Genomic DNA, 25,465 nt, shown 5'->3' on the forward strand with positions numbered 1-25,465 from the left:
AATTTGTGCAGGTGGCTGCCTGCAGCCGGTGGCCACTGGCACTCAGTGTTTTGGGACTGTGACTTACTTTTCATAATCAGATTTTAACATAGAGCAAGAGAGAGTGTTTGACTTGGCCCTTTTTGGCTAAAGTTCCCTAAACTTTGTGCCTTCCCCATAGACCTTTTTTCTAACATGGTGTTGCCAACTTAGATGCTTTGGGTACTTTGCCACTGCTGATCAGTGTCAAAGTACAAGTGCTCCCTGTAAAGTGTATTGGTAATTGGTTGTCCATGATTGGTATGTTTGCCTTACTAGTAAAGTCCCTAGTAAAGTGAATTATGTGTGCCAGGGCTAGTAATGCAAATGCTACTAGTGGGCCTGCAGCACTAATTGTGCCACTCACACAAGTAGCCCTAAAGAGAGAATACAGGCCTGCCAATGCAATGCCTGTGCGCAGTTTGTTAAACTGCCATGTTGTTCTGACAAGTGCACCCACTTGCCAGGCCTTACCCTTCCCTTTTTATGGACATTAGACACCCCTATGGTAGGCTCATGGTACCCCCTAGGCAGGGTGCAGTGTGTGTGAAAGGTAGGACATGTACTGAGGTGTGTACCATGTCCTGACACTGAAATACTCTCCATTTCGTTTTTCACTGTTGAAAGGCCATCTTGTCCATAGGACAGAATGGGGGAGGCTATGTAATATGTTTCCAGCTTATCTTCCCATAGGCTTAAGATGGAGAGGTGAAGTTAGTGTGCCTGAACTCACAATGTAATAACACATCTTTTTGTGAAGATGGTTTTTGCATTAGGTGTTTAGAAACCATACTTTTAGAAGTGGCTGTTTTTTTGTGTTCTAACAATTCTGTGTGTCTCTGCCTGGTTGTGGATTGACTGTCTGGATTTGAAAGTGATAGGATCTGGGGAATGTCTTGACCCAGGGGAGGAGGTGAGACAGCATCACGCTGACCTGCATCTGGAGTGTAGGGGGGAAGAGGGCTGGGCTGCTGCCATAAAACAATGGCTCTATCTCCTGCTGAGTGACTGAGTGATTGAGGATCCAGACCCCCACTATCAAAGGAAGAAGGTGTCACTGGCAGGGAGACACCCAGAACTGGTTTGGACAGGGGTCAGCAGTGCCCCCCTGAACACAAAGACTTCAAAGACATTTAGGGGTATAACTAGGAGAGCTGAAACCCCAGAACGTTGGAATGGAATGGAATGGAACTATTCAAGACTGTAAAGGATTGAAACTATTTTGTGGTCAAGAGAAACCTCTGCCAAGGAAGAAACAGCTGAAGAGACTGAAGGAAAGGACTGACCTTTTCTGTGTGTTCTGGGGCTGGCCTGCAGTTTGCTGATTTAACAATGGAGAGGCTAAAGGGACTTTGCTGTGTGCTGTGTCCCACTGCTTGAAAGGAGTTTGCTGTGTCCTGAAGTAACTTATATATATTTTTTAAATCTCAATACTATAACATAATTTAAAGAAAAAGAGGGTTTACGGGTTATGGAATGGGTAAGGGTTCAGGTAGTACGGTTAAGGGAGGGCAGTGGCAAAGGAAGGTAGGGTTTTGTTTAGGGGCTAGGGGCTGGTAGTGGTAAAGGGAGTTAGTGATTTTTAGGGTTCAGAGGTTGGTAGAGGTAAAGGTAGGTGAGAGGTTGTTTGGGTTCAGTGTGGGTAGAGGCAATAGATTTTAGAGTTCAGCAGAGGGTAAAGGTAAAAGGAGGGATGGAGTTCTTAGGATCAGGGTGGGTAGAGGTAGGGGTTTTTTAGGGTTCGGTGGTTAGAAGTAAATGGAGATGTTTAAGGTTCAGTGGAGCATAGAGGTAGAGGGAGGTAAGGGTTTTTAGAGTTTCGAGTTGAGTAGAGGTAAAGGAAGGCAAGTGGTTTTTAGAGTTCAGGGGACTTGGAAGAGGTAAAGGAAGGTAAGTGGTTTAAAAAAAGGTGTGAGAGAGCCTGGATATCGTAAGGGGTTAAAAAAAGGCATGTGGTGTTTGCGGGAGTTTTCTCCCAAAAAATAAAAAGGGGAAAAAATAAAAAATGTATGGTTTAGGTGGGTTAACCCCCCTCAAAAAATATATACGCTAACTATATATTGAGATATACATATATCACATTATCTGTACGCAAAGATGAACAGGCAGGCACTTCGAAGCAGTGTATACTTTATTTCAGGCAGAGAAAACAACCCAATGCGTTTCAGCCTACTGGCCTTGAACACATATATGAAGGACGTGTGGTATTACAACACGTTGTAAAGGACTATGCTTTGTAATGCTCGCAGGGTAAAGACATGCGGGATAAAGCTCTGCGTTGTAACGTTTGATATTCTATGTCAACAGTTACATTTCAGTTAGTTGGAAACTATGCATGGCTGGTCATGCTTTAAAAGACTGTGATTTAGTTTTCACATTTCCCCACAGTGGGCAAAACATTTTTGTGCTGACGTATGCCCTTATTGGTTTAATTTAGTGTCTTAAAATATGTAAGCTCCCATGATCTCTGGTTTTGTGTGTGTTAAACAGCACCATAGAGAACTAGAATGAAGAGGTCATGTGGTAAATATCCATTTATGAGAAGTGTTGTACTGGTTGGTCTCCAAAAGACGCTGGCTTGGCTCCTGGGCCCAGGGGCAGGAGTATTGTCAACAAATGCCCACTTAACAGCGATTAGTCATCTGGGAGTGGGCAGGAGCAGTGGCAGAACAATGATAGCTGTCACAATACCTCTTTTGATTTGGACATGTCACATGGGGCTGACAGGATCTGCTCCCATTCATTCCCAGCGCTCGCCTAGACTCTCTGGTTCCAGTTCCAGCAGGCGAAAAAACGCGCTTGGCAGTGGAAGTGCTAGGAGATCGCATCTGAATAGAGGAGTGTTTACCAAGACCCAGAGCCACTTCTGAAAAAAAAGGGGTTAACAAATTTAAAATGTAAGGTTTCTGGGAAGCTGTACAGTAAAGTAAAGAGAATGTGCATCAAAACGAGATTGGCATAAGGTGAGAAATTTGACAGAATTGGGTAGTAAGTAACATTTGAACAATCACTGGCTAGTGCACTGACACCTCACCACCACCTCTTCAGAACACTCCTGCACCAGGGAAAACAACACCTAAAGAAAGAAGGTCCTGCTGGCAGGGCCGGACTGGGAACCAAAACCGGCCCTGGCAAAGTGCTCGGCCAGCCCTCACCCCCCCACTGGGGGCTGGGGGTGCCGCCGAGCTCTTTGCCAGGGTCGGTTTTCGGCCGATTTTGTTACAGGGCCGATTTTGCAGCTATGCTGCAAAAACGGCCCTGTAACAAAAACGGCCCCCAGGGGTGCAAAACCGGCCCCCACCCCGTGCAGCGCACCGGGGGATTGCCCGGTGCCCGCTACGGCCAGTCCGGCCCTGCCTGCTGGAAGTGAAGGATTGGAGGACGTCTGCTGGAAACCAGCGACAGGAGCTGCGGTGGGCTGCAGTGGCTGACCCCGGCTTGCCTGCTCTAGGGACACAGAAGGATTCTGGACTCTCAAGAATGCCCAGCTGTCCTCTGAAGACTGGACCTTGCAAGAGCTCAGGCTGGAGAGAGACCTGGTTCCAATGAGTCTGCTCCGATGACCTAAGGCCTGCGAGAGGGACCAGGAGGAACTTTTCCAGCAGTTGTAGAAAAGTAGATCTTACTCCACTCAGTCGGGTGGGCGTTTCTATCATTACAATTCTTAAATGAAAGTACCTACCCTTGTGGTAATACAAATCCATTTCTAGACATAATCTTCCTTTGTTACCTTAGCTTGTAATAGGAAAAAGAGAGCCACTTATATCTTGATTTTTACAATAGATGCCTCTTTGTCAAAAAACACAAGTGAACCATAATATCTTAATTATTCATTTTATTATGTCAAAAATTAATGAAAATATGAATCGATTAATAATTTCTTTTGGCACTTTACATCTTTTTCTTCCATGTTAAATACTTCATTGGCACATCCATAGTAGTTCATATTCAAGAACCTAAAGTCAATCTAACTCAAGTCATCCTTCCCCATTCGCGCGAAACAAAATCCTGGCCTAGGGAGTTCCACAGAGACAACTCTCTTTTCCCTGATGTAGTTTGAAAGTTACTGTTACACAGGAGGTTTTGGGGCCTGTTTTAGTGTGGCGGACGGGTTACTCCATCACAAACATGAAGGATGTCCCGCCCACATTAATGTAAGTGCATTATATTTTATGGCAGATGCACTAAGGCGGATGAAATATCCCTCAATTTTGTGTCAGAGTAACCCTCTGCCAAGGTAGAGTAGATACTGATTGTGCTCCATAGCGCCATGAAACCCTTAGAGACGTATGAGTGCTTGGAGTGCATGAGTGCTCAATAAACGCGGCTTAAATTCACATTACCATGCCCGGCACTGTTCATGGCATGCGATTCTGAGGAGTGTGTTTTCGAACAGGTGCTCATTAGAGAGGCATGCTTTCCATCGATGCTACTTGCAAGACGTGAAATGGGCAAACGGTATTTCCTTTTCTGGGCACGTACCGGCTCCGAAGGGAGTGGATGTAAACAGACTCTGGGTGCTTTTCTCGTATTCCGAGCGAGCTTCTGCCGGGGCGCCTCGTTCGGCAGACGGGTCGGCCTGACCGGGGATGGGCGAGTGAATTTCTCACCTGCGGCATGACGGCTCCGCGTGTGCAAGGAATGCCAACAGGGCCGGCAGCCACCACAGACTGCTGGCAGCCCTCGTCCCTTCCAGGCACACTCCTCCTTCCAAATATTTGATTGTTTATAAAATACAGAAAGCAATAAAAGAATGCATATCATACACATATATATCGAAGGCCCAGTCTAGCGAACAGGCGCTAAACACATTGGGGCAGGTCTATGTTGGAGTTGCGCCACTTTTACGCCGCCGTTGCGTCACTTTTGTGACGCAGCGGCGGCGTAAACCCTGTGCCACGTTGCGCCCTGTTTACATCGTGACGCATCTATGGAGATGCGTCCCGGTGTAAAGCCCTGCGCCACATGAAACCTGTGTCAGGTTTCATGTGGGCGTTTCCACGCATGGGGGGCGTTCCATCGCAGGAACGCCCCTGAAAAGTGACTCAGTGCAATCTATAAGATTTCACTGAGTCACTTTCCCAACGCTGATGCGTCAAAACCCGTAAGGCTTGACGCACCATGTTAAGTATGGGGTAGGCTGGAACAGTGCTGAAGTTGCGTCGCGCTTGCGACACAACTTCAGCACTGCGCCAACCTTACGCCGGCAGATACGTCACGCATCTGCTTGTCCTTGCGCCACGATGCACCGCATTGTAAATGCGGCGCATCTGCGGTGGCGCAAGGGCAAACTTGCGTGACGCATCTTCCCTGGCGCATCCATGCTGATTTGCAGGGATGCGCCAGGGAACATAAATCTGCCCCCTGGCGTATAAATGTCAGCACTTCCATAATATACTAAGCATATGTTTCAAAGTTGCATTTACTATGATAAGTAGCATTGAGCTTAAGGGCTACACAAAATTAAACATGAATATTGTAGAGGAGGCATGACAATTGAGAGTTTACACATAAGGAGGTGATGCCAAACTTGTCCCAGGGCCTCGTGTTTTGTGCTTTCTTTAACCCCCTTTAATGCCGACTGTGCATCCTATAGACAAGCTGCATAATCTGGGCCATAAAAAATAAAAGAACTGTGCAGGGCTTCAGCGGCGCCTTTATCTCTCTGATACGGCCATGAAACGAGAGACTGAATTTCAACCCGGATTTGTTCATCTAATTGTTTTGATAAAACACAGCTGTCAGGATTTTTATTGCCCTCCAGCTGCCACGCATGAAAGGCGGGGACAAAGGGAAGCTTTCACCCCCTCTGCACCTGAAGGTCTCCGGGGAGTCCCTCAGGAAATGTTGGACCGCTGGAAAAAGCTCCTGGCGGGAGGCAGAAAAGCAGTAGGGAAAAAGGCATTCGCAGTACACCAATTTGTAAGGTAGATAGATTACTGAGACATACATTTGCCTATGGATGAGATTTCCCTCAGCCAATCCTCATACTGTAAGCACGTGTGTGTGCGTGCGTGTGTGTGTATGTGTGTGTGTGTGTGCGCTCACTGTGGAGTGGGTTTACTACCCTTTGGATGGTGGTTTGCTGTTACTGCCTTGTTTTTTTCCCCAGCTGCTTTCAAATCATGTTTCTGAGATTTTGACAGGTGGTCACGCCCACCAAGCAGCTGTCCCATTCCCTCATTCCTGGGTTATCACCATTCTGGCAGATTTCCCACCCGAGAGTTGCTGCTTAGTTGATGGTGTCCATCCTACTAAGTCAACCATCAGACCCCCCAGGATATAGTGGCATGGATTAGCAAATTTAGCGGCACCAATATGGAAATTTTGCGGCACAAATATGGCAATTTAGTGACATTTTTGCGGCACTTTATTTTACTCATAATCATTCATTTTCAGCCTTAAATCAATGGAAACTGTTTTAGCAGAGTATTTCGCTTTGAAATAGGCAACCTGGGATATGGAACAGAGGAACCAACCCACCGGTGAAGGCTGTTAGCCCTTGGAAATGCAATCCTCCATTTGCTTTAGTATAGGTTCTGAGAAGCCCATCAAAGATGGCCTAGTAGCATCCCATAGGAAATGGCATTCCAGAACCTACCTTAGTGAAATTAAATATTTGCCTAAGATCACACAATTTCAGCATGGAAGCCACGATTTTATCCAGATTTTCTGGTTTCACTCTGTACAAATCAGCAAGTAAGTGGTTATCTATATGTCTTTCCTTATGTTAAGACTTTGTTTTTAGTTTTATCCTCCTAGTGCATTCTTCTGTAGTTTTTTTTAATTATTAGCTCCAACTTGACCCGAAGGTATTGAAGCGCTTCACATGCGCACCAGTCACACTACACAATTACAACACAAACACATGCATTGTTTATAGGCATAGGGAGATCAAGTGACTTGCCCAGAATCGCAGGATGACGAGCCACAATTTCCAAGTGTATTAAAGCAAATCTAACTTAGCAACTGTTTAAACTGGTTAACATCCTGGAAGATATGCTCTCTGCTCTGTCTGCCACACAGGGAGGTCTAATACCTCCTCTGACACAAGTGCTTCAAGCACATCTGCCCCCATTCTTCCTTGTACCTCCATTCCAACCTATGACCTCATTGCGCCACCTGACCCCACTCAAAGCACTCACACTGTCCCAAAGTCCACCCAATGTCTTCTGGTGACCCAATTCCTCCACCTCCTTGAACTATTCCACATCTCCCTAAATTATCCCATACCCCTAAACCTCTCCATTTCCATAAACATTCCTACCCAGTAGACCCAGGCTGTGCCCCCATAAAAGTCTTCAAAGCCCCAGCCAGGCCCAACAAGTAGGACTTTCATCTGCTCCAAGTCTATATAATGCCCTAAGATGGGGGCATTACTACAAAGGTGTAGAGGCAAGCTGAAGTCCTGGAGCCAAAATAAAAGACTGTGATAGGACACTGTTTTCCTCCCCCACCCCTGGACTTTGAGTTGGATTTTATTTTTCTGCCACCTACATATGTACATCCACACACAACCACCAAAATCTCCGAAGATAATTTTAAATTGCACAGTACCTGAGCTGTGAGCACAATGGAAGCGGTGCTTTAGTTGCATACCATTTATAGTCTTGTAGGGCTTACAAACTGATATTCTGCTCCTATATTGTCATGGAGAGACAAACTTTATAAAAGATCCAGATTTAGCGCCTGTTTTCATCTCTAATTGCATCGTGCCTTTAGAACAAACTCATAAAACATATTTTCTCCATGTTTGAACACCTGTCATTCCAAAACCTATGCCACTTCCACCTCCATTTAATCCCCTCTCAGGTCGTCTTCAACCTTCCTTGAAGGTGCAGCCCTTGATTTCTGTTGGTGTTCCTTTCTCTGGAGCGGGTGTAATTCATTACCCCTTTAGAACCAATCTGTGCTGTAAAAAGAATATTAATTTGGTGCCTGATTTGTGGACGTATGCAAGGGTGATGTGTGCATCCTTCACATGCCTTCCCGTATCAAGAATAAAGGGCCACCACTTTGAATTACAAATAAGAAAACCATTGAAAATTCCATAAACCGTACACATGAACATCTTGAGGGGCAATCACATCTTTATATGAGTATGTTCTGTACAAAAGAAACAAACTTCAGCAAAATGCCTATTTACATGAAGCCCTAATGATCCCTCATAAACCTAACCCTGCACTCCTTTAATTACGTGGGCACTTTTGTAAAAATCACTGAATTTTTACAATAGTGCAGATTTCGCGGGCACTTTTGTAAAAATCGCGGCATTTTTACAAAAGTGCTGATTTTGCGGTTTGCCGCGAAATCGCGAAATGCTGGAGGGGTCTGAACCATGTTCCAGGGAGCAGTGGAGGCCGCCACAAACAAAGGGTGGTAGGGCGGGTGAAGGAAGCGCAGGAGGGGGAGTGTACGGGGGGGGGGGGGTGTTTGTAATAATATATAGAAAAAAGATAAAGAACTTACTTTAAGCCACCGGCCGTCTCCCGTGTTGTGTCGCACCTCCAGTCCTCTTCCTGGTCCCAGCAGCCCCTGGGACAGACTCTCTTCCAGTACCTGTGCTGCTCTCATGCTATGAGAGCAGCACGGGGATTAGCCTGAGCAGGCTGAAAAGACACTCCTCTCAGAACAGGGAGTCTGTGGGGTTTCTCCAGCTTGGCTGTTCAATGCAGCCGGGCTGGAGAAATCTAAGTGCACGTGTGTTTGGCCGGCTTGAGATACTCGGCCAAACACATATGCACACTTAGGGAGTGGACATTGCCCACCTCCTCTCATGCCCCGCCCCTCCCTGCACAAGCTGGCTCAGAACCGGCAAATGAAAAATCAAACGATGCGAGAACATCATTTTATTTTTCATTTACTGGCTCCAGTCCAGGCAGTGGGGCAAGGCACCTCCGCCATTGTGGAGGAACCGTTGCTGCCAGGGAGTCTGGGCTCCTCCACAGAGGCTTCATGCTGCAAGGAGTTATTGCCCTCAAGCCATGGTGTGGGGAGTCCACACATCTTACACATAGGCATATTTAAGGAAGTCCATGACCTGGTCTACCTTTTCACCCCTCTATGGCTAAGGTATGAGTAGTAAGACTGTTGATGGGACTGTATGTGGCACCACAGGTTTTGTTTCAGTGAAGTATTGGTGCTGCAAGGTGAGGGTTGGAGTGAATCACCCACTGGCCACTCAGACTTATCCGGCAACCCGCACGTAGCAAGACTATATAGTGGCATTGGAGCATGGACCTAATGAGCACCTAGTCACCCTCATCATCAATATATCGCCAGACGTTGTTTTATGGGTGTCAGAGCCTGCAGGGTGCTCTGTGCCCGCCACCATCAAGTAGTTAACCAGAAATTGCAGATGTGTGGTGGGGAGTGTCCACAGGTGACTGCACCATCCTTCGCAATCCGGTTCTTCCAGGCACCATGGAGTAAGAGGAAAGTGCATCTCATGTGCTCTGCCCCAAAATAAAGCACCATGGATAAACATATATGTATGTACAGAACGATAATTCTAGATATATAGACATAGCTATACTCTACAATGCTCTAATTACCGTTACAGGAAGTGCAAGGTACAATGTTTGACACTGTATTATGTGCAGTGTAAGCGTTTTCCAGAATTTACATTGAATACCTTGGGCTGACTAAAACTTCTCTAGTAGTAGGAAAGAGGAGCATTAACAGAAATGTAAATCATGAACTTACATTAATTAGAGGTTATTGAGAAAGCTATGTATAGATGTGCAGAATTACTGGGAGAAAAATTGGTGGCATAATTGCTGAAACAATGAATGTGTGTAAGGGAACCATGCATTACTGGTTGCCATGTGCAGATCCTGCTGTGTGTGACAGGGAAGCTTTCGCCAGTGCACTGTGTGAAAGATGCTGAACTGCTGCTGGCTGTTCTGTATGAGAGAAGCTTAAACAACTTTTGCTGCTCGGTGTTTTTATCTGGTGGGAAACCTTGCACTGCCTATGCCAATTATGTGTGTAAAAAGTGATTTCAGAGCTATGCCCTGTCCTGTGACTCGTGTTTTGTGTGGGGGAGTATATTGTGCTATGGCTTGCTCTGTGCATGTTCTGTATGTGGGGAGCTTGCCATGCTACTACCTATTCTTTGTGTATGAAACATGATTTCTCCTGCCTGTGTTCTGTCTTGTGCAATGGGAAAGCTTGGACAACTTTAGACTACACTGTGCCTATTCTCTGAATGAGAGATGTCTGCATTCATACTTTCTGCACTACATTTTCCAAGTGTGTTGACTGTTTTGCAAAGTAACTTGCTCTGCCCTACATGTTGTGTGTGTGTGGGAAGCTTTGAAAGTGGCTTACTGTAACGTCTGTGTGTGAGGCAGGCCTACACTGCTGCATGCTAACCTATATGAAATCAGTGAAGTGAAGATATAACAGTTTATCTAAAAAACTACCTTTTTCCATAGTGCAAGTCTGTTATAAAAATGCAGTGCCTAACATGTTCCTAATGCACGTTCATTATATGAGATAAACATATGCCTGATAAATCTTTGCACATATTCCTTTTCGCATTCCGCTACAGACAGCTTTAGCCCACATCCTGCATCATTGTCAAACCCCTTACTATGAAGACACTGTGTCTTCGTTGAGCCTCGCAGTCTGATACCATGTTGTCGTCGAACCCCTTACAATTAAAGTGATGCATCCTCGTTCAGCCACGCAGTCAATGCTGTGGATTCTCCGAAGCGGCACTACATTGGAATCAAATGCAAATGCGTCAGTTCAGACTTTCGCAAAGCAGGCAATGCTTGGATTTTGGCAGAAAACAGCTGTAGAACCCCTCTTGAAGGGCCAGGACCGGATTAGCATCTCTTGGCAGGGCAGGACTCACAGTTGGCATAGTCCAGACGCTGTAGCAGAGTTGAATGAAGTCCTTATTGTCCCTGAGACTTCAGAATAGGAGGCAAGCCTTTTGAGTCACTTGGTTCTTGGGATGTAGAGATTCAGGTCCAGTCTTTCTCACCAGCTGGCAAGGGGCAGCAGGGCAGGCACAGCAGAGCAGGAGTCCAGCAAATCCAGCAGAGTCCAGCAGAGAGTCAGTCCTTTCAGCAGCACAGCAGTCCTTCTTCCTGACAGATTGACCTCAGATCCAGAGTGTACTGAGTTGGTGGTGTCATGGGTCCAGTACTTATACCCAGTTCTGTCCTTGTAGTGGGGGCAACTTCAAAGAGAGGGCTTTGAAGTCCACAAGGTCCCTAACTTTCCTGGCTCCAGACTCACTACCGAGGCGTATGCAGCTCTTTGTGTGGGGACAGGCTCAGCCCTATTCAGGTGCAAGTGTCAGATCCTCCCTCCCATCTAGCTCAGGAAGCCCATCACTCTGGTAATGGGCCATCAGGATGTGAATAACACACCTCAGCTCCCTTTGTGTGTCACTGTCTAGAGGGAATGCACAAAGCCCAGCTGTCACCTACCCCAGATGTGTATTCAGAGACAAGCAGAGGCACAGAATGGCTAAAGTAAGAAAATACCAGCTTTTTAAAAGTGGCATTTTCAGACATACAATTTAAAATCCGGACTTCACCATAAGTTGTGATTTTAAATTGTGATTCGAGAGACACCAGACATGAAATTTCTATCTTGTCCCAATTGGAAATTACACTTATAAGATGGAACAAGGTAATCCTAATGTTAACCTATGGGAGAGATAGACCTTGCAGTAGTGAAATACAAATGTAAGTGTTTTTCACTACCTGCATATGTAAACTTAAAAGTGCATGTCCAATTTTTAAAATACATTGCACCATGCCCTTGGGGCCATGTAGGGCATGCCTTAGAGGTGACCTATATGCATTAAAAAGGAAGGTTTGGGCCTGGCAAGTGGGTTATCTTGCAAGGTCAACATGGCAGTTTAAAACTGCACCCACAGGCTCTGGTTTGGCATGCCTGATGCATGTTTAAAGGCCTGATGGAATGGGTGGCACAATCAGTGCTGCAGGCTCACCAGTTGCTTTTAATTTACAGGTCCCAGGCACACGCGGTTCACTTTACTAGAGACCTAGAAGTAAACTAAATATGCCAAATGTAGCCAAGCCAATGTTACCATAATTTAAGTAGAGAGCACATGCACCTTAGGACTGGTTAGCAGTAGGAAGGTGCCTAGAGTAGTAAAACCAACAAAAACAAATTCGGCAAAATGTTGGGGAATTGCCCTGCAGTAAGGGCCAGGTCCAACATGGACATTGTCTAGTTGACACCATTATGTAGCAGGTAAAATGACCAAATCTTCTGCTTCACTATTTTGTATGCAATGAACTGTGGTGCCACCATTCTATGGATTCTGTTTTATGTATTACAAGCATCCCAGACACATTGCTACTGCCAATGCGTGTATATAGTTGATTCTCAGTATACCCTGGGAGAGGATCATTTGCACTGTGACATATTTTTGTTGCCTTCAAAAGCATGCAATCCAGAATGGGTCTATGTTACCAGATCCATGTAGCCCATGTCTTTACTGCTTGCTGCCTGAGCCTGTACGACACGTTTTTTAAGGGATTGATTGGTTGTTCAAAGCCTGAGATCAAGAGATCCTTGTCACCTGGTGGACTGTTCTTCTGAGGCTTTAGGCTGCTTGAACTGTGAAAGTTACAACATCTTTATGATGTTATTGACTCGCTTCTGGAAAATCTTTGCAACCTGGGAATAGTTCTGTTGGCTAAGCCCGAGCGCTTATAAGATGTAACATGAAGGATATCTTTGCTGCCAGATTGACTAGCTTATAAAACACATTTATCTTGAGGGATCGAACTGCTGTTCGTTGCTCATCTCTCAGATGTTTGTGGACTGATGGGTGGTTCTCTCTGAGACCTTGGTCAAGATGATGTGTGTAACTTGTGGGACGGGTACACCACTAGAGGCCTGAACCTTAAAAGAATGCTCTGCTGTCTGGAGGCAAAAGGCAATGTGAATATTTTAAACTGCTTCGTTTTTATGAAATTGTCTCTTTGAGACCAGATCACCTTGCCTAGTATCGAACTGCCCTCACTTAGCGCCGCTGTAGGCAGGCGCAGGGAAGCTGGGAATCGAACTTGGCCGCCATCTTGCTTTGGGAAGGCTGGCCGAGAGTTCGGCGCCCCTCCCGCCCTCCCAGTGTATTTAAACCTCGTTCTAGCAGAAACGCAGGTAATTGCTACTAGTTTCCCTCTGAGGCGGAAGCCGGAGGTTTCATTGTGCTCCCTTGCACCTCGCATGTATATTTGTATGGCAAAAACGATTGGGACAAATTATTGTTTTTAAGGACTGTGAATATTTTAAACTGCTTCGTTTTTATGAAATTGTCTCTTTGAGACCAGATCACCTTGCCTAGTATCGAACTGCCCTCACTTAGCGCCGCTGTAGGCAGGCGCAGGGAAGCTGGGAATCGAACTTGGCCGCCATCTTGCTTTGGGAAGGCTGGCCGAGAGCTCGGCGCCCCTCCCACCCTCCTCACGCCCCGCCCAAATTATGTACATAAGCAAAACCATCGCCCGTCCGCGCCGGGACCGGGCCCAGGGCCACGACCCCTGTTTCTCGCATTTCTTACTCTCGCAGCGAGCTCAGGGAGCTGTGCCCCTCATACGCTCCACAATGCACCAAATTTGATGTCATGCCCACATTATCGGCATCTCATGCACGGTCCCCTCACTGCAATTCTTCACCCTTGCTCGTTACCCCCACGCCGCATAGCAAAAGTCGAGCTACGGAGGTAGACACACATATTTCCATGGCTCTTGTTAATGCGCGATCACTGAGCAAGCACTGCCAGGACATAGCCGATCTGATTAGCGATTTTAATTTAGATGTACTTTATATTACAGAAACATGGTCTGACGAAGCTTCTGCGCCGGACTATGTTACGGCAGTTCCTCCAGGCTACAGTGCCTATCGGCACGACAGGCCCAAGGGAAAAGGTGGTGGAATAGCCATTATTGTAAGAGACCAATACCAAACTCGTTGTGTACCTATACCCATTAAAGCATGCAAAGCCATGCATTTTGACATCAAAATGGCCCCCACGTTCAATTTTAAGGGAACTTTGGTATACAGACCCCCTGGCACCAGATCTGCGTTTCTCGCAAATCTTACCAATATCACTGAATCTATAGCAACAGAAGTATCCACCACATTACTAGGTGATTTTAATTTTCACCTAGAGCTTCTCAGTGACAGGGACACCACAACTCTCATATCTGATCTTGACTTGATGGGCCTTAAACAGCTGGTGACTACCCCTACCCACCAGGCAGGCCACACGCTGGATGGAATTTTCACAAATGTGGAAGGACTGTCCGTCACCTCTGTTCTCCCTATGACCTGGACAGATCATTCTGTCATTTTTAGCGAACTTACCATCAAAGGCCCGCATAGGAAAACAGTGAACCCTGCAACAGAAGGCACATTTAGAGTTTGGAAGGATATTGACCCTAGCGATTTAATGTCGCTTCTCAATGCGTCAACCCCGGAACTATCCACCGATCCAGCGACCGCTACCAATCAATTCCAAAAATGGCTGGGTGAAGCTTCTACTCAGTTGGCACCTACCAAATCAATTTCTAAAAACAGAAACACGCCTAAAGCTCAGTGGTACACGAAAGAATTAAAAGACCAAAAACAACTCACCAGGAACAAGGAACGACAATGGCGTAGAAGTTATGACATTGAAAGCAAGGACATTTATAAGAAAGCCCTTGCTACTTATAAATTAATGATTATAACTGCCAAAAAGGATTATTACACTCGCCATATAGAAGCTGCTAAAAATTCTAGCAAACAGCTTTATAATGTTGCAAAAACCCTTGCGGGAAATGCTCCAGATCTCAATCCACCCCCTTCACAAACATTATGTGATGCCTTGTCAGAATTTTTCTTCACTAAAGTCAATGACATCTATCAAGCATTTAATCTGGATCAGGCTCATAGTAGTGCTTCCACCTCTTTGATCACCTCTCTGATTAATCCAACTAGTACTACCATGACCTCTTTTAATGCCCTCACCACTGATCAAGTGATGAGCATTTTTAACACGATTAAAGCAGGATCAGCCTTGGATCCTTGCCCCTCTGCTGTATTAGCCACAGTACCAGATACAGTCGTCCCTATCATAACCTCCCTCTGTAACATTATTCTAGCATCTGGTACCTACCCTGACTCCCTGAAAAACACACTCATTAAACCTCTTCTAAAAAAACCTGGGCTAGATAAAAGTGAACTTAAGAACTACCGTCCCATTGCTAGTCTCCCTTTTCTAGCAAAGGTCATAGAAAAGGCTATGAACCAGCAGTTATCAGCCTATATCGAGAACAACCACCTGCTGGATGATACCCAGTTCGGCTTCCGCAAATACCACGGCACGGAAACCGCCCTCATCAAAGCAGCTGACGACATAAGAATCATTCGTGACCAAGGAGGTACTGCTGTATTAGTCCTCCTTGACTTGTCGGCTGCTTTCGACACGGTTGACCACAAGATCTTGGTCGACCGTGTCGAGAGGATGGGCATTCAGTCCACCGCCAGAGACCTTCTGGCCTCGTTCCTGACCAACAGAACTCAGGCGGTTACAATGGGTTCCTTCCAGTCGGCCGACCTGTCGTTACCGTGTGGGGTCCCTCAAGGCTCATCCCTGAGCCCGACACTATTTAATATATATGTGTCGGACCTTGCTAGTGTCATCAAAGCATACGGGATGGGCCTGACCTCATACGCAGACGACACTCAGTTGGTTCTGGCCATAAAGGGAGACGGACAGGAAATGGCGGAGAGATTTCAAGATGGGATGATTGCCATAGGCGAGTGGATGGCAAGAAATTGCCTGAAACTCAATTCCGAGAAAACGGAGGTGGTTATCTTCGGCAATCTCTCCCCAGCCTGGTCGGCAACTTGGTGGCCAGCGGCCATGGGCACTCCTCCCTGCCCTACGGCCAAGGTTAGAAACTTGGGTGTCACTTTTGACAACCAGCTCAACTTTATGGCCCATGCGAATAAGGTGGCTGCCAATGCTCACTTTAAGTTGAGAATGGTAGGAAAAATCACTCCTTACTTGCCAGAATCAGCAGCAAAAACACTGGTTTCCTCACTAGTGTTGTCATCTTTGGATTACTGTAACGGTCTGCTGCTCAATGCCCAGAACAGAGTCATAAAAAAACTACAGACAGTGCAGAATGCCGCCGCCCGAATGCTCTCAAAAAACCCAGATTTGCTCCCATCTCGGACACGCTTAAACAATACCACTGGTTGTCCATTTACAACCGGGTCAAATTTAAAGCGCTGTGTATTGTCTTTAAATCGCTCCAGGAACTAGGACCCAGATTCCTTAGAGAGCAACTGATCCTCTACAACCCCCCGAGAATGCTCAGATCCACCTCTCTTAAGCAACTGGTGATACAACGCAGTCGAACAACCTCCTGGGGCGATCGCCGCTTTTCAACTGCGGCCCCTAAACTCTGGAACACTCTGCCTATCCACATAAGAACTAGTTCCACTCTCCTTCAGTTCAGAAAAAACCTGAAGACTTGGCTGTTCAATCAGTGATTTCCATCTCCGCATTTCTGTTCCAGGGCGAAACCTCTATGCAATTTCAGCGCCGAGATGCCTAAGGGTAATTGTACGCGCTCTATAAATGGCATTAAATAAATAAATAAATAAATAAATCCATAAATAACATCTCTGTAATACCAGGGATAGCTGTGTTGTCATAGGACTGCACCTCTGTGATCTGTGTGACCTGGGGGTTTGGCTGCTGTAGAGTTATAAATCAATTAGATCTATGTAACCTGGGGGATGTAATGTTTGTGTACAACATGTATTAACTGTGGGATATCTTTGTTGCCTAAACAGGGAAAGTAAGTTGAACTGCAGGGACAGATTTTGTGTTTAATACTTGTGTGAGCATGAGTAATAATCTGATGCTTACCATACTACCATACTTGATCAATCATCATTAATGGTCTGTAACACTTACTACATCATTTGATCTATGCAGGATGCCTGATGAATATGGATTGTCTTTATATTTCATGTAATGAGAGAAATTTGTAAGTTGTGAGACCACCTCCTAGGTATGGCTCATTCCTCTTTGCATACCGTTTGAACCTACCATGCTGTCCTATATACTCGTATATCCTTATACCTGATATGTTGATCAGTAAACCACAGCTCTAATTTAACCTATTTTGTAATATGATTTTGAAACAAGATAACTGCTAAAAAAATCTCTGTAACATAAGTGACGGCTGTGAGATTGTGCTAGCTTGAGACTGGGTCTGTACGATGTATGCCGGTTACCATGCGGTTATGCGTTATTTTGCTGTTTTAAAGGTCGCACCAGAGGACCTGTGAGTTAAAAAGTCCCTCAAAGTGATAGTGGTGACTTGGACCTTGCTTGATTACTAATATTTATTCTGGATATTTGGAACTCTCAAATTTCTTGGGTGTGAGATTTCATCACACATGTGTAACTTTGGAACAAATTTGGCTTGCTTGATTGACTCCGCAACGAGTGCCCCTTTCATTTTTCTTGAACATTTGGCTACTATTGGCACCTCCGGACGGCGGGTGCAGGAAGTGATTGCACCACTCACTAATAGAATGTACACAGGATTGGATGTGCTTGACTCTGGTCTGCCGTTTGTTCTTTTTCTGTCAACTAAAATAATATTTTTAACCTTATATCCTTTTTATTAAACAATAAACGTAACATTAAATGCAGTACAAATGTTAATATTTATTTTGCTATTATTTATGTTTTTCAATGCAAAGCACACTTGATTGAACCTTGGTGGCCTATCACCAGTTCAGAGCATCTATCTCCCCTTGACCTCACTACAAGGGTAAAATTCTATAAGGCTCTGAAGCAGCATTTATGCGGCCTTACTGGGAGTTCAGGAGGCATTGTTACTGATTTTGATTCTTACATATGGTCAAATATTTGAGAACTTCTTAACTGAGCCATCGCCCTACTTGCTGCTGGTTGCTGTGGAATAGAAAATATTTGATAATGCTACTTACTTTTCATGTTTCACAGTTCGCCAAGGCAGCCTTTGAGAATCAAATTTATCCCAGGGCACATTACTGTATCAGGTTGCTGAACTTTTCATGATTCTGAGAGAGTTTAGGATTTTCACTAACATACAGTGCTTCAGTAGATACTGTTCCATATTGTCTCTAACTTTGAGAGATCCCAAAAGGATTACCTTTTTTAGCTTGGTGGCCTGAGGTCAACTCAGGTCTTTCCATTTCTGAATGTCCCTGAGGCAGCTGCCAAGGTGTTTTGGTTCTGTTGCATGGCTGTTAATAAAGACGGAGAGATGATTGTCATCAGCAGAAGTCCATATTCTCTCATTAGATAATCAGTGGTGGATGCCTGCAGGAATACCTTGTGTTTGCTTTGTTTGCCCTAAGTTGGCAGGGTAAGGCCAGACGTGGGTCCCTTGCTCACTTTACCACTGGATTCAAGCTAGCCTGGCTGATGAGGACTGTTAGCCTGAGACCGGTCTCAGGATACTTGCTTCCAGTCCAGGGAAGACATGGCTTGGCAGTTCGGGCTGGACTGTTCCCATGAGGCACAGGGTCAAGACTGATTTGCATATAGCTGTGTCTGAACTGGGGTGGCGAAGTGAGCTAAAGAACGATGATGGATTCAACTAGACCTGTGACTGGGGGTGAGTGTCTCAAAAGTTTCAGTGCTAAGCCCATCATCTCTTTCTGTTTGCTTTGTATGCCCCAAGTTGGCAGGGTATGCCCAGACGTGAGTCCCTTGCTCACTTTGCCACTGGATCCAAGCTATCCTGGCTGATGAGGGCTGTTAGCCCGAACTGGTCCCAGGATGCTTGTTTCCGGTCCAGAGAAGACATGGCTTGGCAGTTCGGGCTGAACTGTTCCCTTGAGGCACAGGGTCAAGACTGATTTGCATATAGCTGTGTCTGAACTGGGGTGGCGAAGTGAGCTGAAGAATGATGATGAATTCAACCCAGATCTGTGACTGGGGTTGAGTGTCTGAAAAGTTTCAGCACTCCGTCCATCATCTCCCTGTGTTTGCTTTGGAATACTGAGAGATAACGTTATGAGAAAAAACCATACATGCACCTTGTAGTTTTGCCCCAGGGTGATTTTACCCCCCAATTCTGAGTTCCATAGTTCGGATAGGATGAGGTTTCAGTTTCACACATTTTTCCCCTCACTCCACGCTTCTAAACCCAGGATCGGGAGTGTTTTTCCTGAACAGGTAAAGGTTGGAGGTTTTGTCCAGGGGAAAAGGCCACGAGTCAGTGTGAAATGTGTGCGCAATCTCAGAATAACAAGAACCCTGTTGTAAGCTCTGGTGCCCTGAAGTAAACTTCAACCCCACACAGCCACTAGCCCTGTTACATAACTGCCAAGAGGTATTTGGAACATCCCAGAGCTTTCCCATCAGTCCTTCACTGTATCATGTAAGGGAAGATAGGAAGGAGACCCCATTTTGCCAGAGCTTGTGTGCTCTAAGCTTCCTTACATTAAAGAAGCATGGAAATAATTTAGGGGCGGCCAGAAGCAACAGCTACTGCACATGGCCCGTGTTTTGTAACCCCAGTTACTTACGTGTGACCTTGGCCAGATAGGTTTTTTAATACACCAGGCATTTTCCCAGGGGGCTGGGGCTCTTGGAGGCGTTTGTGAAAGCTCAGGGCTGCACCTGGTGCCTCTGTCACTCTCCCTGGCTCCCCGAGTTTAACTGCTACAGGCACAGGAAGGCTAAAAGAGAGAGAGAGAAAGAGAGGGAGGGAGCAAGAAGGCAGAGGAGAAAGAAATCAGAGTGGGAGAAGGGAGGAGAAGAGAGAGTGGGAGGAAAGTGAAAATGGATGGTTGGAAAGAGAGAGAGATTGCAGGAGGAGAGAAGGTAGCGGGCTGATCTGAGCTTTTTTGCCAGAGCTGCTTGTGGTTCCCCATTCTAGCCCTGCTTGTGACCCCTGCCACTGAACCAGCAAGGAAGCATCTGGAACAGAAAGTATGTAGCTGTCTTTGAATCCTGTTTATCTTCAATAGTGTTCTCGCCCATACTCTCAACCCTAACCAGGAACAGCACATTGGAGGCTTTTGATGGATAAGGGGGGAGGCATGGGTGCAAACGCTAACCCATTTTTCCTGCTGTACCCAGCACACTCATGATTGGTGAGGAAGCGGAGAAGATATATGGTGGCGGTGGACAGTCTTTCCTGTTTCCAAACAGGGCTGGCTTTAGCACTGGTGGCGCCCAGTGCGACAATGTTAGTTGGCGCCCCCCATGACCACCTCCATCACAGGTATCTCTCACTAGCACCCTTTAACAGTGACCAGGTCTCCATAACCACTCTCTCTCAGATGCATTGAATTAGTTATGTAGCACCACTCGTACCAGTAAAGGATGTCAGAGCACTTTGCATCATATACAGATTACAGAGAGACAATCAAACATAGGTGTGTAAATTAGCTTATAGGAAATGTTACAGAAGCCAAAGGACTAAAAGTGTAGGAGTCACATGTCATCCATATTAGTAGGCCGTATAGTTTAGGAGTGCTTGGTGTGGAGAAGCACAAACTCGGTCGAATAAAGAAACAGCATAGTTGGGAGTTTTCTTTAATGAAAAGAATCGATTTCTACCCAAATTAACCCTTTTTACAACATTAATCTATTCTCTAATGTATACTTTGCAGTGTGTATGTGGCTCGATGATGAAAGTTAATACCTCACTGTTCTATATTAAAACTTTAAGTTATCAATTGCAAGGAACAAAAGGATGTCTCTTTTAAAAGCAGTAACCTGCTGATCTATTTACATTGTATGAACTCTGTAATCCACATGGTACACCTTCTTTGCAGCAGGCATATTAACCCTCTGCTCTACCTTTACATAAGTCAAAAAATCAACTATACAAAAGTCCACTCTCTCTTCAGGACGAACATTAATCACAAGAGTTAACAACATTTTTGTGAGGCCTGGTAATTGCCAGAGGAACGCGGCAGCAGGTGCTTTAAAAACATAAACTTGGAAACACAGCTCCCCCAGGAAGCCTGAACCCGGTGCGGTGGCACCGGTCGCACCGGCCCTGTTTCCAAAAGAAGAAAAAGTAGTAAAAAGCCTGCACTGCGTACAAGGGCTGGTCTCTTCTAAACCTTTGGGTTGCGAGGTGGTTGCTGCGGTTGCGTTTGCCATGGGAAATACACTGGCCACTGCAAAGAAACGCAGTTGGAGCAATAAAACCCTTTAATCTTGAAGTAAATGTCATCTCATCCTTTGCAACCTTCATTTATCCACATTACACCTCTATTTACCCGGGCAACCATTGCAATTCAAATGGTTCTTTAATGTGGTATAACTTTGGGTAATGTTGTCGCAAAAGTCATGTGATGTCAAATCCTGTATTTCATCGGGGAGTCAAAGGGTATGTGTGCCACTACCCCTGGCATTTTTGCAGCATGTCTGACGTCCATGCAAAGAAGGTTACACGTAGGATTTATTGATGTTCTATTCTTCCTGCTCATGTTTAGCTATTATAGTGTATTACAGCCTATATATAGTGCTTAATACCCCTATCTGGGGCACTGAAGCACTGACCTACATGGGCAGCAAGTTACTTCATGTTGGCTGTGTGCCTGAAAAGGTGTTGTCTTTGTTTTGTGATCCTGTGTGGGAAGTGTTTCCATGTTGTGCGCGATGACCACCGAGACACGGTTGTCGTGTTATGGAATGAAGCCCGAAGCAGCGTGGCGCATCATGAGGCGTGAGAGACAGGTGCACAGTTGATCCTTTTCAGTAAGCTGGCAGCTTTGAAAGGCTACTTATGTCAAACAAAAAGATCCCTTTGGGCTCCTTGTAAAGCATACACCAACTTTCTCACATTCAGTCAATTAAACTTAGTACCAGCACCAAAATAGAGACCGAGAATACAATATATAGAAAATATATCTATCATATATTCTTTATTTATATCATAAAATTTAATAAAAACCTATCATCCATATAATAAATGGGAGAGCTTTGCAGTCTTCAAGGAGTCAACAAACACCAATAACTTGTATATTAAAGGCACTTGAAATGCATAAACCTAGATGCTAATGTTTACATTTAGATATGCAGTACACATTTTATTTCTCCTGCTCAATTCTAATGTAGTTTTGAGTGCCTTCTTTGAAAGGCTCTGCAGGCCCCTTTACATCCGTTCTGATGATCATCATCTACTTAGCTGGGCCGGGAGGGATCTGCTGGGAGAGGCGCTGTTACTATCATCTCATCTCAGTGGGTCATGGTCAGATGTAACGAATCGATCTTTGCGTCTCGTTATTTGGGACCTCCAGAGGTGGGCCTCTGCTTGACAGCAGTGTGTGACAGGTCTCTTCAGATATTCCATGCCTGTTTATTTGGTGGTGTTTGGCTCACTGGCTGCCAGAGTACTGGTGAAGCACAAGTAAAAGGTGTACGTTACAGTTGTCTGCCTACCAAGGAGTGTTGTAGTATTAGTATTAATGTGGGCGAACAGCCGAAAGCAACCCGACAAGGTGCCATATTTCTGTCAATTCTTACCTGGCTGCTTTCTATCATTGCAGAGTCAGCTTTCCCAAGCTTTGAACGGGCTGTCCGACAGGGCCAAGGAGGCGAAAGAGTTCCTGGTGCAGCTGCGAAACATGGTACAGCAAATCCAGGTACAGTTATCACCCGAGAATGGAAAATCAAAACCAGAGGTTAATATGATACGTGTATTTCAGTCACTATTGCATCTTTTCTGTTCATCGTTAGTCATCACCCGTCCAGCTCACTCAGAGGTCACGATTCTCACACGCACCCTTATTTGTCCCACATACACCCACAAGCACGTGTGCACACACTCTCAGGGAGCATAGCTGGCAAGGAGCCTGTTGCCACGCTTGGCACCACCAGCCAGGCGGCAGCCTCGTGGTTACTGAGAAATGCAGTTGTCAGAAAATAAAGTGCTGTTGAGTAAAGTGCAAGGGCTGAGTTAAGGTGGTCACCCAGTGTAAAGGAAAGAAAAACACGTTTCTGTGCCAAAGCCTGCAACTCCGACAAACAGCAACCATGGCATGCTGTCCGGTGTTTTCATGAGATCTTCCGGGGGTTTGAGGTCGGTTGTGACATCATTCACCGAGAGGCCCCTTTAAGGCACAGGGGTATTAATCCTTGCCTTGATTGTTTTCATAATGGAGTGCACCACAACCACATAATATGGCAGACACTGAAAGGGGAAGATGCACTTCGCGTACATAAAATATTGGAGGGAAGAATTTAAGAGGGATTTGTGTCGGGTATGCTACTGAGGGCACGTAGAGGGCAAGCTTGGTATAGACTAGAAATGATATGGAAGGGAGAAACGAAACGAAAAGAGTCCCCCAGACTGGCACTGGGCTGCAGGAAATGTTGGTAGTCTCAACTGCAGTTGAAGAGTGCTGGGTACAGGGGCATTCTTCCCGTGTGGATTGGCAGACCTTGAGAGAGGCTGCGTAGTGGGAACCAATTAAAAGAGATGGAGGAATGAGTCAGTAACTCTCGCTTTTCACCTTCATTTCTAGTGTTACGGTAGTTAGGCATCACTACAGAATGACAGGTCAATCCATACAGATGTGACGCTCCCCAGTCACTTGCTCTTGTTTCACAATACCATTTCATGGCTTGTGGTATAGTTGTTTTATGTGCAAAATAACATTAGAATATGACTCCCACTCTAAAATCCCATCATCTGTACATGCAATTTAAACATTGTTACATTAACTACATATTTGCTGAAATTAAGAATTCAGTTCATTTTGGGCGCATATATTTCTTTCATGTTTATGATCACAGTTATTGACTACTTAAATAGCATTGCATGTGTCTATCAGGGAATTTTTACTATGCAGGCCTACGAGACCGTATTGTTTTCGGTGTGTTAATACAAAGAGTAAGTGGTACCACGACCCGGCTATGGAGGTGTCCTGCACAGCTAAATAATGGGGTGCAACATTACTAACAATGAGCTGGGAAGATGTAAACACGTAACTGGCTTTTCGGGAATTGAAAAAAGGTTTGTTCTGTGTTGGCCATTTCAGATTCAATGATTATGTAATTATATGTTTGCGTGTTACTTGTATAGTATGCCTGTATTACAAATAACAATGTTATTTGCCGTGGCCCCTGAAACTTAGCACATCTTGGTCATTGACAAAGACTCTAGTAGAAGTATGAATGTTTGGGAATTTTTGTTAATGTTCGGGAATTTTTTAAAGCACGCGAATACCCATGGGTGTCTTGGGGCTATCTGAACAAAAGACATGCTATAAGAAAGCGCTTTAGTTATTGAATAGTCAGGTCTTAATCTCCTTCCTGAATGCCAACAAGGTAGGAATGGCTCTGATGTGTGGTGGAAGGCTATTCCATAACTTAGCTGTGCCATAGATGATGCTTCTACCTCCCCAATTTGCTTTAATGATTTTAGGAGTAATTAAGGTATTGGAGTTTGCGGAGCGAAGATCTCTGCTAGGGGTGTACCAGTCCTTTATGTGCAAGGCATTCGTCTTTAAATTTTGTCCGGCTGCTAATTGGAAGGTAATGTAGTTTTCGATGTCCCTGTGAGATGGAATGACTTTTAGGTAACTGCAGGATCATTCTGGCAGCAGAAGTTTGCACCAGTTGCAACCGACTTAATGCTTTATTGCACAATTAAATAAAGGCTATTGCAATATTTCAATTTTGAAAGGACTAGTGCAGTAATCATGTTTTTCCTATAGTTGTCAGGAATGTAGGGAAGTATTTTTCTAATAATTTTTAGTACGTAGTAGGCTGGAGAAACTCCCGCTGATACTTGGTTTCCCATATTGAGATTATCATCTATGATGACTCCAAAGGTTTTCGCTTTGGGAACGGGAAGTGGGGGAAGTTGCTCAGGTCACCAACTAGGGGACCATGATGGAGAGAGACATACATAGGGTTCCCTAGCACACGACAAGTATATAACGTAACAGTAGTACAGTAAGTTATTGTAGAGATGAGATCTTGACACACAATTAAATAAGTGTGAATCTTCAATCTTGAGGATTCCTTGTCTTGATCCTTCTTTAATGTAAGAAATTGTGATTGTTCCAAAGCCCAAATGCCAACACATGTTTCGTCGTCTCTGTATATTTGTACATCCGACTTTTTCAAGGCTTAGTAGGCTTCTTTTAGTGCTTATTAGCGTGTGGTGATACTTCCGACCCACACAATCCTCCAGCGTGGGTAGAGTTTCAAAGGGAGTATTAAAAAATGTCGTTCTTTGTCCCGATTGGTATGGCCAACTTCCAATTGTAAAGTCCCATTGTCTATGAATCCCATGCCGGCGTCCTCAAGGAAATTGAGCCAACTTGATGTGGATATAGATGATAGATATAATTTGGAATTGTATATAGAAAATCAAAAGATACAATCAAGGACTTTTAGGAAACCTACTTCAGGCAA

The 25,465-nt window shown here is 45.1% G+C and overlaps 1 protein-coding gene across 10 annotated transcripts in view; it reads left to right on the forward strand.

Annotated features, from left to right (window-relative positions):
• TRIM9 (tripartite motif containing 9) overlaps positions 1-25,465 on the forward strand; it is a 422,460-nt gene that overhangs the window by 170,033 nt on the left and 226,962 nt on the right. For 7 of the 10 annotated variants that reach the window (XM_085626964.1, XM_085626966.1, XM_085626968.1 and 4 more), the window contains exon 2: positions 22,588-22,722. In XM_085626964.1, the coding sequence (XP_085483090.1) occupies positions 22,588-22,722 (135 nt within the window). The remainder of the gene's footprint in view (positions 1-22,587; positions 22,723-25,465) is intronic. The other 3 variants (XM_085626967.1, XM_085626972.1, XM_085626973.1) reach the window with 1 other exon arrangement.

This window comes from Triturus cristatus, chromosome 9 (genome assembly GCF_964204655.1).
Source record: "Triturus cristatus chromosome 9, aTriCri1.1, whole genome shotgun sequence".
NCBI lineage: Eukaryota > Metazoa > Chordata > Amphibia > Caudata > Salamandridae > Triturus > Triturus cristatus.